The 17857-nt window shown below is 38.2% G+C and overlaps 1 protein-coding gene across 1 annotated transcript in view; it reads right to left on the bottom strand.

Annotated features, from left to right (window-relative positions):
* HCN1 (hyperpolarization activated cyclic nucleotide gated potassium channel 1) overlaps positions 1 to 17857 on the bottom strand; it is a 166223-nt gene that overhangs the window by 30714 nt on the left and 117652 nt on the right. Inside the window, exon 4 of the mRNA XM_070935902.1 lies at positions 11298 to 11516. Within this exon, the coding sequence (XP_070792003.1) occupies positions 11298 to 11516 (219 nt within the window). The remainder of the gene's footprint in view (positions 1 to 11297; positions 11517 to 17857) is intronic.

Raw genomic sequence — 17857 nt, 5'->3', positions numbered from 1 at the left:
CCGGTAATTCTATTCAACCAGTATTGAATATGAACACAATGCTCTGAAGCTGGAATTGGATACTTGAATGCATAACTGAGGACAAGCAAAGGCAATAAAATGAATCATTTTCATCTAGAGAATAGGTAGCCAGCCAGACAAACAGAAACTTTATTTTGGTCACTGACCAGTAAAAATACATTGAATAAAACAAATAACACAAAACCATATCCTACTAACAAGACCTATTGGCAATCATTTGTTGGTAAAGCGTACAATACTATAGCAACACTTTGCTACTTTTAGAGAAATAAATTTATCTCGATTATTGAGCAGATAGTGCAAATAAAAATTATAGGGTGTTGAGAAAATTTGGAATAATAGTGGGGTAATCAACAGATGGTGAATCATTTATTTATTTATTTATTTTGTCAAGAACATATTATGTAATAAGTATAAGCATGGATTGGATACATAAAATAAATACAAGTAGAAGAAATATTAGGACAGGGATGGTAGGCACGCTGGTGCTCTTAGGCATGCCCCTTACAGACCTCTTAAGAATGGGGTGAGGTCAACAATAGAAAGTCTTAGGTTTGGGATGAAACCACAGAGTCAGGTAGTGAATTCCAGGCATTGACCACTCTGTTGCTGAAGTCATATTTTCTGCAATCGAGTTTGGTGCGGTTTACCTTAAGTTTGTATCTATTGTTTGCTCGTGTATTGTTGAAGCTGAAGTAATGCAGAAGAACATGAGATGTTGATTCTACGGTACTCCTAGCACAGGGCAGTATTGGGTTTCATATGGATTTTTCCTATGTTTCCCTTCCAGGATAGCTTTCTGGAGAGTAGACAATGGTTCAAAAAAAAAGAGGTTTTGTTGGGGCGGATCTCTCCTATTCCCTATTGCCTTTTTGATATTAACAGCTAAAACCCTTGTGGCTCTCCAAGTTGTCATCATTAATGTAAGGTGAGCCAATCCTTTGAAGTAAATGAAGTTACACTCATTGTACTGTTTAGAAGAAGAAAGATAATAAAGGAGAAAGCAACTTTATAGGAAGAGAGCAAGACTCTAAATTTTCTTCAGAAGATTCACTCAGACTTAATTGATTTCTCAGTCATTGAATTGTAAAGGAAAGCTGTGAAAAACTTATGTATATTGATTATTGAAATGTAACTTTTCATTACCAAGCATCAGTTAAATGACATTACGGAGAGTAATTAACGGGGAAGAAGTAGACTAGGCATGACAGGAAGAAGATCATGTACAGACTTAAACATAATTATTGCATTTCTTTTCTAATGTAATGGAAGTAAGATGATCCAAGAATCTTCGACAAAAAGAAACATTTATTATTAACTTGTCACTTTCCAACAGCCTTTCTGATAGAGAGAAGACTAAGTGAAGTGAAAAAAACCCCAGCAACATGCTGTTCTGTGTAATTGGTTTACAAAGCAGCAGATTAAATTTCTGTTAGAAAGAGCCTTGAGATGCTTCAAAATCTTTAGAATTAGTAAAAAGAAAAGTTTGCTCTGCTAGGGTCCAGTTAGAAAGGACTATAAAGTCTATCAGTGAAATGCTACCGGTTCAGGCCGGTTCACCCGAACCGGTAGTAAAAAATGCTACTGGTTCGCTGAACCGGTAGTAACTTTTTAAGCATTTTTTTACTACCAATTCGGGCGAATAGGTAGTAAAAAATGCTTTAAAAAAGTAAAAAAAGAGGCTCCGACAATCACAGCTCTGCCGCGCGATCTCTGGAGCCTTTTTTTTTACTTTTTAAAAACATTTTTTACTACCTATTCACCCGAGCCGGTAGTAAAAAATGCTTTTAAAAAGTTTTTTCAAAAGTTCCCACGTGTGCCACAGCTGATCATCCCCCCCCCCGCGCTGTTCCCAAGCCTCCCTCGCGTTTGGTGCACACTTTGCATGCGCTCACACAGCGTGCATTTGGCGCATGGCGCGCATGCACAGCTAGCGAACCGGTAGTAAACCGGTTCAGATTTCACCACTGTAGCTAATCCTTTGAAGACCATATAAATACTTGAAAGGTTATTTATTTAATGTTTCGCCTTTGTTCTTTCTGCGAAACAGAAGGTTAGACGCTTTCATTTCTATGTTTGATTAAACACAGTTAATAATTATGAATTAGTCAATTCAATGTCCAAATATGGATATTTAAACTATGCTTTGGCTTAAAACAATGTATTTTTGAAATTTTGGTTCACAAAATCAGTTTATTTTATAACCCGCATTAAAATTAAATTAAGAAGACTGAAACATAAATGTGTTAAACACATGAATGGTAAATATTAAAGAAATTCTGGCTTACTGAATTTGTTGAACCAGTTTAGCCATGGTTTTATTATCCCTTGACTGTCTATCTGTCTATCTCTCTCTCCGCCCCTCACCCCTTCAAAGAAGATACTTTCTCTTCCAGGAAGCTCTGACTCTATTCTATAATCACACATGTGCACCATATTAGGTATTAAGTGCTCCTCTCATCTTGTCACTTTCTCCTACTTATTAATGAGACATTCTCTTTACAGTTGGAGATTTTACATAAGAACTGCCTGCAGTAATTTATCTAAACTAAGCTGACACAAAGAACTCATTTGCCTTTCACTTTCTCACCTTCTTTGTGTTTTCTCCTTGCATCCCATGTAATTAGAAAGTATTGTGCAAAAGTCCTTAAATAATGTATTGCTTCCTACAGTCTTTGGTATGTGATAATGTCGGCTAGCTTTGCAAGTCCCATCTGGGAGATTCCACTCAAAAATTCTTCCATCTTTTTCGGGGTTTTACATTTGTCCTAATTCTGAACTGCTAATCACTTCTAGGTACATCCACTAAATAATTGCTTTTATGCAAAATTCAAACCAGATCTGTCAGAAACAGAGTAGGGGTCTAACACTGTTAAAGATATGAGACATTATCTGCCAATGAAATTAATGGGACTGAAAGCAGTTTAAAAATCCACAACTTTTGCTGGACAGTGCTCAATCTGGGCATGGCAATATTCTAAACAGCTTACATAACATAGTCTTATACTATAAGATTCACTGCAGGGAATAGGGAGATCGATTTAGGAAGGAGATCCAAAAGCAGTGACTAAATTTGGGGCGCTTTCATCTCTGTTTTCAACATATGCTGCGGAAAAATAACATTATTAGAAAAATAAGTGAAATCATTAAAACTACTCAGAGGGAGGCTGGGAGAATGAGAGAGAATATAAAAGTAAATAACTAAAGCTGACTCTTTTTTAGAATTCACTTCTGTGAATTAAGTCATAGAAGCTTGTCAAGCAAGCTTACCCAAGAAGAGGGAAGAGCTGGACTCAATGTTGCCATGAAATTGGCATGAGACCCCAGGGAGGATATGTCTTCACACTTCTCTCTTGTTCACATCAACCTGTTGGAAATTCCCATGGCAATTTTGTGGGTTTCTTTTCTAATTGCTATTTCACTGTTGCTGGGCTCCTTCAGATATCTTGCACTTTCAAATGTTGAAAGTTAAAGAAGCATTCTGTTTTGATTTTTAAAAAGTGTTGTCTCTTTTCCTTACATTTTTAAAGAGTCACACTTTGGAAACGCTTGAGTAACATCTAGAGATCTGGAAAGGCAGAAATGAATCAATCTGTCTCTCCCAGGAATAAATTCCTGAGGAGCCAACCCCCACTTTTTAGGCTGGAAAGATACTTCAACTGAACAACCCCAAAATTTAAAAAAGCACTAGCTTAGCACATTTCAGTGTCCTATCAATAGCTGTACTTGAGAGCAAATGTAAACACATTATTTATGAGCTAGGGTTATGTCCTTGTGAAGCAACCACTGAATCCATAACCTGGTACATTGTGCCTTCTAATATGATGCTTTATAACTCCCTATTGGGTGAAGCATCCCAACAATTTTGCTCAATTTTTATGTATGATCCCTTTTATTAGATCAGTATGATTGTTTCTTTGAATGTAGCTCTTCTTTGTATACTGCCCATAAAACACATCCTGACTTATTTTATATTTATTTAATTTGAAAAGTAACCTTTTAATTATCTTGTTAACTCACATTGTTATGGACGGTGACCATAATAAAGATTATTATAACTATGTGGACCAATTTGATCTTCACATGAATCAAGTTTAACAAACCTTGGATTTATCATTTTGTTTTTTAATTTTATGTTGAATTTAATTTTCAGAAAATGAACAAAAGCTCTACTCAGGTGACAAAAAAAAGCGATGCATTAACATTTTAGATTTGATTTTGCAAAAAAAAATACTTTGGAATACATGGGTATGTGAATATAGCATTGGTCTGCAGCAGAGGTGGGTTTCAGCAGGTTCTGACCAGTTCTGGAGAATGGTAGCGGAAATTTTGAGTAGTTCAGAGAACCGGTAGTAAAAATTCTGACTGGCCCCGCCCCCATCTATTCTCTGCCTCCCAAGTCCCAGCTCATCGGGAGGAAATGGGGATTTTGCATTAACCTTCCCCTGGATTGGGAAGGGAATGGAGATTTTACAGTATCCTTCCCCTGCTACGCCCACCAAGCCACACCCACAGAATCGGTAGTAAAAAAAAAAAAATGAAACCTACCACTGGTCTGCAGCCTTCAAAGCACTCGCACATGACAATATTCAATATTTCACAATATTGTGAAAACTGGTGCTGTGTGAAATCTGCTTCACAATTTCTTCCAAAAATTTTCATTGACAAAATTTTCTAAGCGATTGCCTTACTGGCACCATGTTTGACAATTTCTTCCAAATTTTTGTTGGTAGCATTTCAGAGTTAACGTATTGTTAAAGGTAGCACTGCCAACTATGTTTTTATACAGGAAACGTCCCAATTTGGTGGTGGGAAAGAATAACATGGGTGGAATTCCTTCCTGATGCTTTGGGAACCCTGTGAAGCTCTAGAGCAGTGTTGGCAATTTTGGCCAAGAATGCATGAATGTCAACCGTGTGGAGTTCATATCCACATATCTTAACATTACCGAGATTGACAAACACTGTTCTAGATCTTTGAAAGAATAATTGTAGAGTGAAACATTGGAGACCCATGCACATAAATTCCTTGGCTGCTTTGGAACTAATTGCAAGAACATCTTATTATTTTCATGTAAATTGCAACAGAATCCTCTTCCTTTTCCCAGGAAATACACTGCTTTCCAAAATCTCTAGGGTACTACTCATATATTTTTGTAAAGTAAGAAAGGCTTGGGTCCAGGAGTGAAATCCAACAGGTTCTGACAGGTTCTGGAGAACCGGTAGCGGAAATTTTGAGTAGTTTGGAGAACCAGCAAATACCACCTCTGGCTGGCCCCAGAGTGGGGTGGGAATGGATATTTTGCAATATCCTTCCCCAGAAGTGAGGTGGGAATGGAGATTTTGCAGTATCCTTCCCCTGCCACACCCACCAAGCCAAACCATGCCCACCAAGCCACGCCCACAGAACTGGTAGTAAAAAAAATTGGATTTCACCACTGCTTGGGTCTTTACGAGAGCATTTGGAGACATAAATCCATGTGGTAGATTGTTTTTTAACTTTCCTATATCTTTTTCCTCCTATTTTTCCCTTTATATTATTATCACAACTTAATTTTTTTATTTATTTGTATCCTGCTTTTATTATTTTTACAAATAACTCAAGGCAGCGCCCATATCCAAGACACTTTCCTCTTCCTATTTTCCTCACAACTACCTTGTGAGTTGAGTTGGACGGAGAAAGAGTAAATGGCCCAAAGACACCCAGTTAGCGTTTGTAGCTAAGTCAGGACTGGAACTCATGATCTCTGGCTTTCTAACTTGATGCCTTAACCACTAGACCAAACTGGCTCACATTATTATTATTATTATTATTATTATTATTATTATTATTATTATTATTATTATTATTATTATTATTATTATTATTATTATTATTATTATTATGAGTTTCATTTGGATTTCAGCTACCCAGATGCTGGAATTGAGCAGAATATATCTGTGGGCTTGTGTGTATGTAAATAAAAGAAATACAAAATAAAAATCTAAATACATTATAGAAGAAACTTCTCTTTCAATTGACACTGAATGAGAACTGATGAAAAACAGTTTTTTTAAAAAATAAAAGCTCTACTTAAATATTTGCTAATTATTCTGTGCTGCCTGAAACTATTCAAATTAGATATTTATATCAGGAGGTAACAGTAGGTAAATTCAGCTGTTACTATTCCCCTGCTTTTACCTAAAATATAAATTAAAATGTTAGAATATCAACTAGCATAATAGGTACTGACATGTGTGAAACATCGTACGTCAATTAGTTTTTGCATCTAGAATCTAACTGCATAATGAGCCAGGATACCAGGCACCAGAAGACAAAATTTGTAGATTTAAATTTCCACAAAACTTCTTACCTATTGATTTTATTTTGCTTTGAAAGAAGGTACAGTGGCCCTGAGCTTACCATGCATTTTTCTATAGAAAACTATGAGAAAATCAATTTATAATGCAAGCAGACAGGGTATTTAAGTCTAAGAAAGAACAGTTTGCCTATGCCCCAAAATCAGGGTTCTAAAGATCAAATTCCAATAGGATTTAATTTAACTGAAAACCACAATTCTGTTCTGCCCCAGCTACGGACCACAAAGAACGCAGCACAGACAAAGTCTGTACAAACCTTAGTTTATTAATTAAGGACTACTAATGAGCTTTCTTAGTAGTTGTTCAAACACAAGTACAGTTTAAATCAGTCTTTTCTGAACAAAGGCTGTTAATTTAACTTCATTAACAGCCGACAAGAGTCCAAGGAATAATAACTCAATTCTGAGGCACAGCCTTTCAGATAACCGTAAGCTTACTGTGGTTGGCAGAATGCCCAGAAGCAATTTGCAGGAAAAATGACAAGAGAGAAGCAAGAGCCGATCAGACATTTCTGGGATCAATATGCGAAGGAATATGAACGAAGTTGTTTTCTGCAAATTGCCTCAGTCGTCGTCATTCCTTAAATAGGCTAGGGGAGTGGCCAATTAGCCCCAAGCCTTACTCTCGAGGAGACCTCCTCCTGAGGAGCCATTCCTGCCTTTTGGCAGCTCTGTGCGCTGGTGCATTGAGAAGAGGCTCCTCCTCTTCTTCCTCTTCACTTATGGGAGCTTCTGGAGGTTCTGAAGGCTCTGGCTGAATCCCTGCCTCTGGCACCACATCTTCTCCAGTCTCCTCATTGTCTGACTCGGGTGCCAGCTGCACAGGCTGCTGGCGAATCACCACACTAGCCTCCTCACTGTCGGAATCAGCTACCAGCTACACAGGCTGCTGGTGGGTCACAACAAATTCAACTGCATATTGCACAAAGATCCACATTGCTTTAGAGATTTTATATTAATTTGCAGAAAGTTTATATTCAGAAACATGCTAACCTGAATGTTTAGATTCAGAAACATTACCTAGAAATCCAGATTTGAATAGCTATCAACTATGTTTGAGATGACAACTCCCATAATTCCCTTCCAGTATAGGTGATGGGCAGTGGTGGGTTGCCCCCGGTTCGTAAGAACCGGTAGTAAAACCGGTGGAAGGCTCCGCCCACTGACCCGGACGTCATCCTAGGTGATCTGCGCATGCGCAATGCAAACCGGTAGTAAAGGTAAGTACAACCCACCCCTGGTGATGGGTCTGTTGGCCCTAAGAGAGTATAACTCCAAGGCATAGGAAAGGTAACAAGCTGAAGACATGTTTTGTAAAACTTAAAACAGTCTGCATAAAAGAAGGGCATTTTGCTAGATGATAAAATATATACTTTGCACACAAATAACTCCAGACACAATACTGTTGTCTGTTATAAAGATTAATAGCACCCATGCTTGACTAGTGTAATGCATTCTATGTATTACTTTCTGACTGGTCTTGAATTTCAATTAGCACAGACTTCAGCATTAGGCAGTCTAAGGAAGAACCAGAAAAGACCATATATGCATTCTCTTAGCTGCTGGTATTTCTCTGGATAAAGCACATAATATTGACTTTGAAATCCTAAATGGTATGACTGCAGGCTACTTCAGGCTTTTTCTTCATGGTTACCCCTGCCCACCGACCCAAGTCCAATCTCCAAGGTTCACTGAGGACATCTAAGGTTTAGCAACAGGGGCTTGTCTCTGGTGAGATCTTGGGGTCAAGCTTTCTCTGTAGTTGTCCCAATTTTTAAAAGGCAATCTTAGTTGAATTGAAAAGGCTGACCTCATTCTTGGTTTTCCAAAAAGTCTTCAAAACATCTCTTTTGGAAGAGTTTTTTTTTTTTTTTACTTATGAAGATTTTAATTCTTTTTTTTAATATTCTTCATTTAATTTGGCTTAATGTTTTTTGTTTGTAAGTGGCTGTAAATAACTGATACATCAAAATACAAACAGTCCAAGTGAGTAAGATAATAAGTAAATAAGCAATGAAACAGAACCCACAACTTCTATTGCAATAATAATTATTTCATTATTTCAACTATTTCAATAAATTTATCATTCAGTTGCTTAGTTGTGCCTGACTCATTGTGACCCTACGGATCACAACAACTCTCTTTGCTTGTCTCCTGGAGTTTGCCCCCCAAAACAGCAGTTTTCATTTGGGGTAGGAGTAAGTAATTTTATTTATGACAGTGCTTTGGGAAAGTTCCTCTCCTTGAATGATGTGGTCCAGTGGTGGGTTGTCCCCGGTTCAGACCAGTTCACAAGAACCGGTAGTAAAACCAGCGGGAGATTCTGCCCACTGACCCAGACGTCATCATAGGTGATCTGCGCATGCGCAGAAGAATGTGCGTGGCTGCGATGCGAACCGGTAGTAAAGGTAAGTAGAACCCACCCCTGATGTGGTCCAATTTTGATTCCTTGCTGGGCTACTATTTAACAAACTACAAAGCAAAATAACACGTTTTCAATTCAAATCTGCTTAAAGAAAGCCATGCTTTCTACAGCAGAAGTGTTTTTGTGAATAATCACAGGAAATATGTTTTTTTAAAAAATGGCACGATTATGAAAACTGTGAACAACAATATAAATAGTTGATGCTGATGCTATTTTCTGTCACACAAAATTTGTTTTTCCATAGTTGGCAAGATACTCAAAAGATACGCAAAATGTTGTTCACTCATGGAACAGAGAAATAAATAAGTACCAAATTTGTTATTTAACTTTTTAAAATTACAATTGAACTGTGAATTAACATATTATTTCATGCCTCCTGATCTGCACATTCTAAAAATTGGCCATATTTCAGTTTGCCTTTTCAACCTAGCTATTGTCTAGCTAAATAGGCATTTATTGGCTATTATTTTGTCAAGAATGCTCCTAGGCCTAGGTTGGCCACAGAAGCATTATTGGAAAAGTATGTTAGACTCAGATATTTTGCTTGTAGTCATGTTTCCATTTTTTAATTTTTAACTAAAATAATCTTTGTAATTATGTTAAAGGCCAGTGGAGGAACACATGGCAGACACTGAGAGGAACAAGTTCTATTAAAATCCCCGAGTACCCAATTTGTTTGTTGAATTTATAAGCTGTTCCAATTGTTGCTAATTCTTCGGAGCATACATAATTGAAACAATGCATAAGAACAAATAAGAAAAGAATCAAATACCGGTAGTTACAACAACTGAAATAAATCATAACTACACACCCATGACTATTCATAATTTATTAGCCAAGGAACAATAACAATCCATTAATGACAAACATATCACCACTTAAAGAAGAAACAACTTCATAAAATATCCACCTCCAGTGCCTTTTGGGATGGACAGGTTTAATAGTCCTCTGACTATCTAGCAGGACCATATGAATCTTGGGGCAATGCTATTCCAGAGAAAGGAAGTAGCAACTAAAAAAAAAACCTATGGATAGCATTGATTGAGTTCTCCCAACCCTTCAGGTACAAATATGCAATTAAACCTGAACACCTGTTGCATGGTAGAAAACCAAGTTTGGAAGAAGAAGAAATCGATATAAATGTTTCCATAAGCACTACCTATCTACAAGAAAATCTAGCTTCCTTCTTCTCCTGCCAATGGCTCTTAATGCATATTTGAAGGCAAACAAACTGGGAACACAACTCTTCAATGGCTACCAGGAAGATGGAAAAAAGGAGAGAATATAGCTATTACAGGCTGGAGAAATAGATAATGAGAACCAATTTCTCCTCTTAGGCAGTGGAAAAAGCACATATGTAACATCAGTTATGAGAGTTTGCGATTCTTCTAACTGTAAAATACTTTAAGTTGGAAAGAGATTATAATTGGTATGCTTAACATGCATAGCTAATATCCTAGTATAATTTTTCCAAGTAGCATACTTCAGAATCTCATAGCTCAAAACAGAGTAAAACATTATGTCCCTTAAATATGCAATTTTGAAGTGACATTTGGAAAAACTGCTAGCACAGAAAGGTTGATTTCTTGGAAATCTGGTACAAATTATAATATGGGTGAAAAATAAAAGTTAATCTTTTGAACGGCTGCATAAGTCTATTAAGATAGCTTTTTTAAAAAAGCATATTGTTCAATGGAAAGTTTGCAACACAGCAGGAAAACATGATGAAATCCAACATTTACTTTATTTATATTATTACTTTCATGCACAGGCTTAATGACAATTTAATTTAAAGCCTTAACACACTGTGTGTGTGTGTCTGATAAAACTATATAATGCTACTTGAGTTAGAATTTAAAATTATTTCATTTTAATACTGGCTTAATTCATTTCATATGCCATTCCTTTACTGAGAAACTTTGGGAGATGAAGTATCAGAAGACACATCTCAAACATTATTAGAAGAAGGCTGAGGCCCTTGTGAATGGTTTAGTGCAGTATGGCTAACCTTTTTGCCATTGTCTGCCAAAAACAGGGGGAGTGCGGAGAGTCGTGTGTGTGTGTGTCCACACCCATAATTCTATGCGCCCTGCCCCATCGCGCATGCATGCACGACCTCATGCTCCCCCCCGCTTTTGGCATGCAATGGCCAGGTGGGTCTGGTAGACCCATTTTTTGCTCTCCCCAGGCTCCAGAGCCTTTCTAGGAGCCTGGGGAGGAGCAAAACAGCCTTGCCCACCCTCTTGGAGGTCCTCCAGAGACCGGAAATGGCCCATTTGCCGACTTCCAGTCCCACCGTTTTTCGCTCTCCCCAGGCTCCAGAGCCTTTCTAGGAGAGACTGGAAGTCAGCAAATGGGCCATTTCTGGCTTTCGGGGGGGGAGGAGGCCATTTTTACCCTCCCCAGGCTCCTAGAAAGGCTCTGGAGCCTGGGGAGAGCGAACTTGTAACTAACAAGATCTGAAACTAAAAGAGTAATGTTGCTAAAAATTACCTTCTCTTGATACTGACGTCGGGATGAATCCAAAGATTGAATCAGGGCTGTGGCATGTCCAACAAACATGGCATAACAAGTGGCCCCCACAATCATGCTCAGCATGGTTATCCAGAGATCTGACATGCTCACAGGGGCTCTGGCTCCATATCCAATGCAAAGCATATGGCTCATAGCTTTGAAGAGTGCATAGGAATACTGCTTCCCCCAGGAATTATTCTGTAAAAGAGGAGGGGAAGGGTGAACAGAAAGAAATGCTTGAGAACACAGAACAAAGGAAACTAGATTTAGGAGGATAACAGCCTTCTTATCCAGAAGAAGCGACCCTGTATTACAGCTTTCATGAATAAAGAAAGATCTTGGAGAAGTGGGTTGAGATTCATATGATCACAAATCAAAGCAGGTATCCGAGGGCCTCAGAATTTATAATGCATTTTCATATATGAAAGATAAATGCCACATATGTATTATAAAAGTATTATATGATTATTTGCTCACACACATGTACATGGGTGTATGTGTCATCCATGTATGTGTGTATATGTATGCATATGTGTGTGTAAACACACAAACACATAGACATGCACATGCATACTAAGGTATTAAAATCTTTAGATAGAGTTGACTGCAATTAGAACAACTGCTTGTAGCTTTAGCTCTTTCAGGTAGTATGTAGCAAATGTTGATAGCATAACATCTGTTTGCTACAGAACTTGTAAAATTATAGGAATATATCCTGCTTTAGGATTCTAATTTGATGGACACATTATAGTTATTCTGAATTCTTTCACGGGACACAAATATCTATGAAGTGAAATTAGATAGCCTAACTTTATCAAATCCAAGATAATTGACCTACTTGAATTATCATAGTTTTTCCTGAAATGTTCACTTTGGTTCAAGGCACATGAATAAGAAACCTAAAATAAAATATTTGAAAGGAAATCCTGAAATCTCAAATGCTCAGATTAGTGCTCTCCTTTATGCATCTCTTTCTACCAGTTGTATATCATATTCTTTAATTCAGGGGTGAAATCCAGCAGGTTCTGGAGAACCTGTAGCGGAATTTTTGAGCCGTTTGGAGAACCAGCAAATACCACCTCTGGCTGGCCCCAGAGTGGGATGGGAATGGAGATTTTGCAGTATCCTTCCGCTGGAGTGGGGTGGGAATGGAGATTTTGCAGTATCCTTCCCCTGGAATGAGGTGGGAATGGAGATTTTGCAGTATCCTTCCCCTGCCATGCCCACCAAGCCACACCCACTAAGCCACACCCACAGAACCAGTAGTAAAAAAATTTGGATTTCACCACTGCTTTAATTCCAGTGCTGTTAATTCTTGGGGGGAGGGGGAAGAGACTATTCAGAACCTTCATTTAAGCACTGCCATATCATAAATATATTTTCTTGGGGGGGGGGTTGATGGGGGTGCGATAGGCACCCGTTTCATTCCCAACCTGGTGGCATTTTGAAGTCCGCTCTATACCTCTAAAGGCCTCCATATCTTCTATGAATTGTTTCAGAGGCTGAACTACAACCTCTGAACTAGAAATATATGCATTTAATTGAGATAGTTTGGAAGGTTTTTTTCCACACTGGGAGCAATGACATTGGTTGAATACATAGAAACACAGATATTTCCTTGCTATTTCCCCTTCTTCTTTATCCCTCCAGATCAGTCATGAGAATTTAAAGGCCTAGCACAATTGTTCATTCCAGTTACTGAAATCGGCAAAGTCTAAACTAGAAATACAGATTTCCAGCTGCTTAATGCCTCTTTCAATAATAGTTCACAAAGGAAGAATTGTTTTTTTTTTTTAATGAGATAATTACAACCAAATTTATATTGGATCGCATGGGTTCAAACATGAACATAAGATCTGAGCATTAAAAATTTTCAGTATTGGGCTGCATGCAATATATTATGTCTATTTTCATAACCAGGTTTATAGGACATTTTTCTTAGTATTAATAACTTTTAAAAGCTTCTGAAACATTGATAAATTTAATAAACATTTTCTGTTACTCAAAATCCTACTTTTTTCTTCTCAGAGGGGAAAAACAATACACTATAAACGCCATAAAGAAGGCATTTAATTTCTTACCTTACAGTTATCACTGCCTTCAGATTAGTAGTAATCCATTTTAACTGAATTAAACAGAGAAACATTAATCCAAGGAGGGAAATAAACTATTAAAGACAGTAATTGTGACAAATACCAGAGCTGTTTATCCGAGGATTGATTATATAATCAAGCCTGAGGGTACCAGAAAATCTTCACATTTGTAAAAAGCAGTGATCACTGATTATTTGCAATTAGTCTACCAAGTCTAAGCCTTAATTTAGAAGTCTTCTTCAGCAAACTCTATTTAAATACAGACCTGTTCTATGTTTAAAGGTCTGTTGTACTCTTCTTAATCAGGAAGATGCTTCCTTCTAAATATTGGCCTCATGCTGCTAAAGAACAACTAAAGGAACAATCCTACTTTTTCTGGGAAATCGTATGTGGGAAGATAAGACGTCCACTGCCAGCAGAGAAAGACTTATAGCTATTTCACAATAACTTCTACTGAAGTATTCATGACAGCCTATAGTACTGTTGATGTCCAGAAGTTCAGCAGTTGTAAACTCCAAGACTCAGTCCATTCGTTCTTCTAAAACTGGTCTGAAATAATGACAGTTGTGGGATCAGTACTGTTACTATTTTTCCTTTGAATCCAATGGGAATAAAAATAATGATGAGATTGGGCCCAGTTTTTGCTAAATCAGTGAGGCTGCAGACCAAGAATACAACTCTTTCATTATTTAATTTAATTTAATTTAATTTATTGCATTTCTATGCAAGGGACTCTTCTATCCCAAGGGACTCTGTATTATCATACAGTCTCTGCCAACATCACTACATGATGCAGGTCTGAAAATAAGATTTAGATTTTTTGACTGCTATATCCGACTGGCTTTTCTGTCAGTTCAGTTCAATAGATTTTACTGTGAAAAAGTTCAATTAATTTGAGGCCACAACAAATATATGAATCTTGATTCAGGTATTGTTTTATATGCCTGGTTTAGAGAAGGTTTTTGATAATCACGATTAACCATGATCAAGTTAGTGTCAATCCTGGAGCCATCTTGGAACGTCTTCAGGGTTGTAACAGCGAGGCTGTGGGAAAGGGAGGGGGGAGTAGCGATAGCTGGGGAAATATGTAGCCAAAATAACATTCTTTCTCCTGGGAGCCAAGGACACTCTCACCAGCATCTGGCTGGGCGTGGATGGGTGTCATCCGGGTCTGGGACTGGGACCTGATTGGGGCATGTGATGGTTGTGTGTAGTGGGGGGATTTTGATTTGGGGGGAAAACCTGGAGAGCTTCAGAGTCCGGTTTTCACCAGCTGTAGCAATATAAAGGTAAAGGTTCCCCTCGCACATATGTGCTAATCATTCCTGACTCTAGGGGGTGGTGCTCATCTCCGTTTCAAAGCCGAAAAGCCAGCGCTGTCCAAAGTCGTTTCCGTGGTCATGTGGCCGGCATGACTAAACGCCAAAGGCGTTTATGGAACGCTGTTACCTTCCCACCAAAGTTTTCTACTTGCATTTTTTTCGAACTGCTAAGTTGGCAGAAGCTGGGACAAGTAACGTGAGCTCACCCCATTATGCAGCACTAGGGATTCGAACTGCTGAACTGCCGACCTTTCGATTGACAAGCTCAGCGTCTTAGCCACTGAGCCACTGCGTCCCTGTGGCAATATGACATGCCTAATAAATCTATACTTTGAAGAAACCTCTGGCCTTGGAGTTTTGATTTCATCTAGGCTGTTACTTGGAACCTTGACGGTTAGGTTCTTTCTTCCTCAAAAAGAGGAAAAAAAATCTGCACATGTACTGTGTAGTACATGATAACATGATAACAGCATCTGTTATAAAACAGTGTTATAACTTGAGTTGGGTGGGGTTACTCCTAGGGAAGCCTCCTGTTGTTAAGCAGATCAGTTCTATTGCCACATGGCAGCTTTATTCATTATCACCATTCATCCATACTTTTGACATTCAAAGACAAATTGATTTTCAAGGTTGAAGGTTGTTGCCTAACTGAGGCTATCCTTTCTTTCCTTCCGCTCTTTGTTACAGCTGGATAGCTCCAGCTGCTACAATCTGGTAGCAAAGATCTGCAGAATTGCTATTGCTTCAGAGCAGCTGCTTCTGCTATGCTGAAAAGAGAAAGCAGATTTATAGCAGTTTCTTGGGATATTTTGAGCCTAAATACTTAGACTGTTCATTTGTTGTACACTGGTATCTTCACTGGGAAACTCATGCTATTTGCAGCATTTGTGAACAAAATGATCTTTTACAGGGTTTTAGCTCAAAACAATCAAAACTAGCTGCAAGGGAATGGAAAGGTATTTCTGGCTCCTGTATTTCAAACACTACGTAATTATTTAGAGCATCCAGCTATAAAAATATCTACTTCTAATTATCGTATTTCATTCATGCATTAAGTTATATGACCATAAACATAATTTTTCTTCTGTTTTCTCAAGAATTAAGTATGCATTTAAGCATAAAAACTAGCTGAGCCAGTCATTCTCTTTCAACCCAACCTATTCACATGGTTGTTATTGTGGGGAAATTGGAGGAGAAAAGGGTATGTTTGCTGCCTTGAGTTATTTATAAAAATAATAAAGGCAGTATAAAAATTAATTTGTTGATTAGTTAATTAATTAATTAATACTGGCAAATAAAAAGACACATCAATATTCTGGATTTCTGTTCTACTTTCTAATCTAGACTACAATCCTGGTGATTTCTCATGTAAATACTAACCTGGTTTGAGCCTCCTTAACTTTTTTTTATAATTTTTACTTTCACATTAATCTAAAGTTATTAGATATATCCACCTAGCTAGACAATAATTAAAACAGACACCCAACCAAATAAATCGGCATAAAAACACAATGTAAGGAAAATAACATATCCCAAAAACAATTAAAAGGATGAACAACATCCTTTGCATAACATTGATCTTTATAGAATTTAAAATTTAAATTTCAGCCCCCTAAGAATTTATTCCAATAAGATTTGAGCTTTAAATGTCAAAGTTTGAACTAGTGGATCAAATAATCATACTGATGATGTCAATAGCCACCGATGGAATATCTTTTACTGGTTTGTCTAATCCTCATCAAAAGCTATTTGTGTGAATAAATATTTCTCGTCCATCATCTTGTTTAGTTAACTTTCATTAGCTAAATACAGGCTCTAGTAACATGAGGGAGGGAGAAAAGCTGCACATAACTGCATAACCCATTTTAATGCTCTTACTGATATATTATGAAGAAAATCAACAGCAAAAGGCCTAAAAGTGTGGGTACGTATACAAAAACATATCCCACTTTTCTTGAATTTATAGTCAAAAGAGATAATAACTATGATGATTAAAGAACCAGTAAAATAGAGGCACGAAAAAGAAATGGATCATTAATGAAATCTGCAGGGCAGGTTTTGCAGTTCTGTTCATAGCTACATCAAAATAAAGACCAACTGAATTCAGTGGTGCTTTCTTCTGACTAAAGTCATTCAACTTATGACATATACCCGTGATGGTGAACCTATGGCACGCGTGACAGAGGTGGCATGCAGAGCAGGGGTGAAATCTAAAATTTGTTACTCCTGGTTCTGTGGGCGTGGCTTGGTGGTGGTGGGGTAATGTGACTGGGTGTGTGTGGCCAACTTTTTTTTTTTTTTTTACTTTTAAAAGCATTTTTTCTACAACCTTAAGAGGTTGCAGAAAAAAAATGTTTTTAGAAGCCTCTGATGATCAGGCAAGTCAGCTGGGATCTCCAGAGGCTTTTAAAGGCATTTTTTTCCCTGCAATCTCTTCGGCCAAAGGGGTTGCAGAAAAAAATGCTTTGAAAAGCCTCTGATGATCCCAGCTGAGCCACACGATCATCAGAGGCTTTTTTTTTTTTTAACTTTTAAAAACATTTTTTCGGCTGAAGAGGTTGTAGAAAAAATGCTTTTAGAAGTAAAAAAAACAGCCTCTGATGATTGCATGGCTCAGCTGGGCATGGGGTGGGGGGGGGCAGGTATTTTTGCTACCGGTTCTCTGAACCACCTGCTGCCATCACTACCAGATCGGGCGATCCGGTCTGAACCAGAAGCATTTCACCCCTGACGCAGAGCCCTCTCTCTGGGAACGCGAGCCATTGCCAGCTGCTCTTCTGGGTTCCGTCGCATTCATGCATGCCGGACAGTTGGCCGGTGAGCATGTACATGCCGGAACCTGGAAGAGAGCAACAGGCCAGTGCGCATGCATGCCAGACCAGCTTGCCAGTGCACGTGCATGAGATGGAACCCAGAAGTGCAGCTGGCCGCCACACGCATGAGCACCAGCCAGCTGCTCTCTTCTGGATTCTGATGCTCCGGCGTGCGCACTCCAGTTTTGGCACTCGGTGCCGAAAAGGTTAACCATCACTGACATATACTGATCAATGGAATATAAAACGAGAGCACAGCCCACTCCCTACTAGCACTGATGCTACCTACATTTCAAGAAAACAACCAATCT

This window comes from Pituophis catenifer, unplaced genomic scaffold (genome assembly GCF_029215685.1).
Source record: "Pituophis catenifer annectens isolate HBS135680 unplaced genomic scaffold, rPitCat1.0.hap2 SCAF_2, whole genome shotgun sequence".
Classification (NCBI taxonomy): Eukaryota; Metazoa; Chordata; class Lepidosauria; order Squamata; family Colubridae; genus Pituophis; species Pituophis catenifer.
The sequence above is the reverse complement of the archived record's forward strand: the minus strand, read 5'-3'. Positions and strand labels throughout refer to the sequence as shown.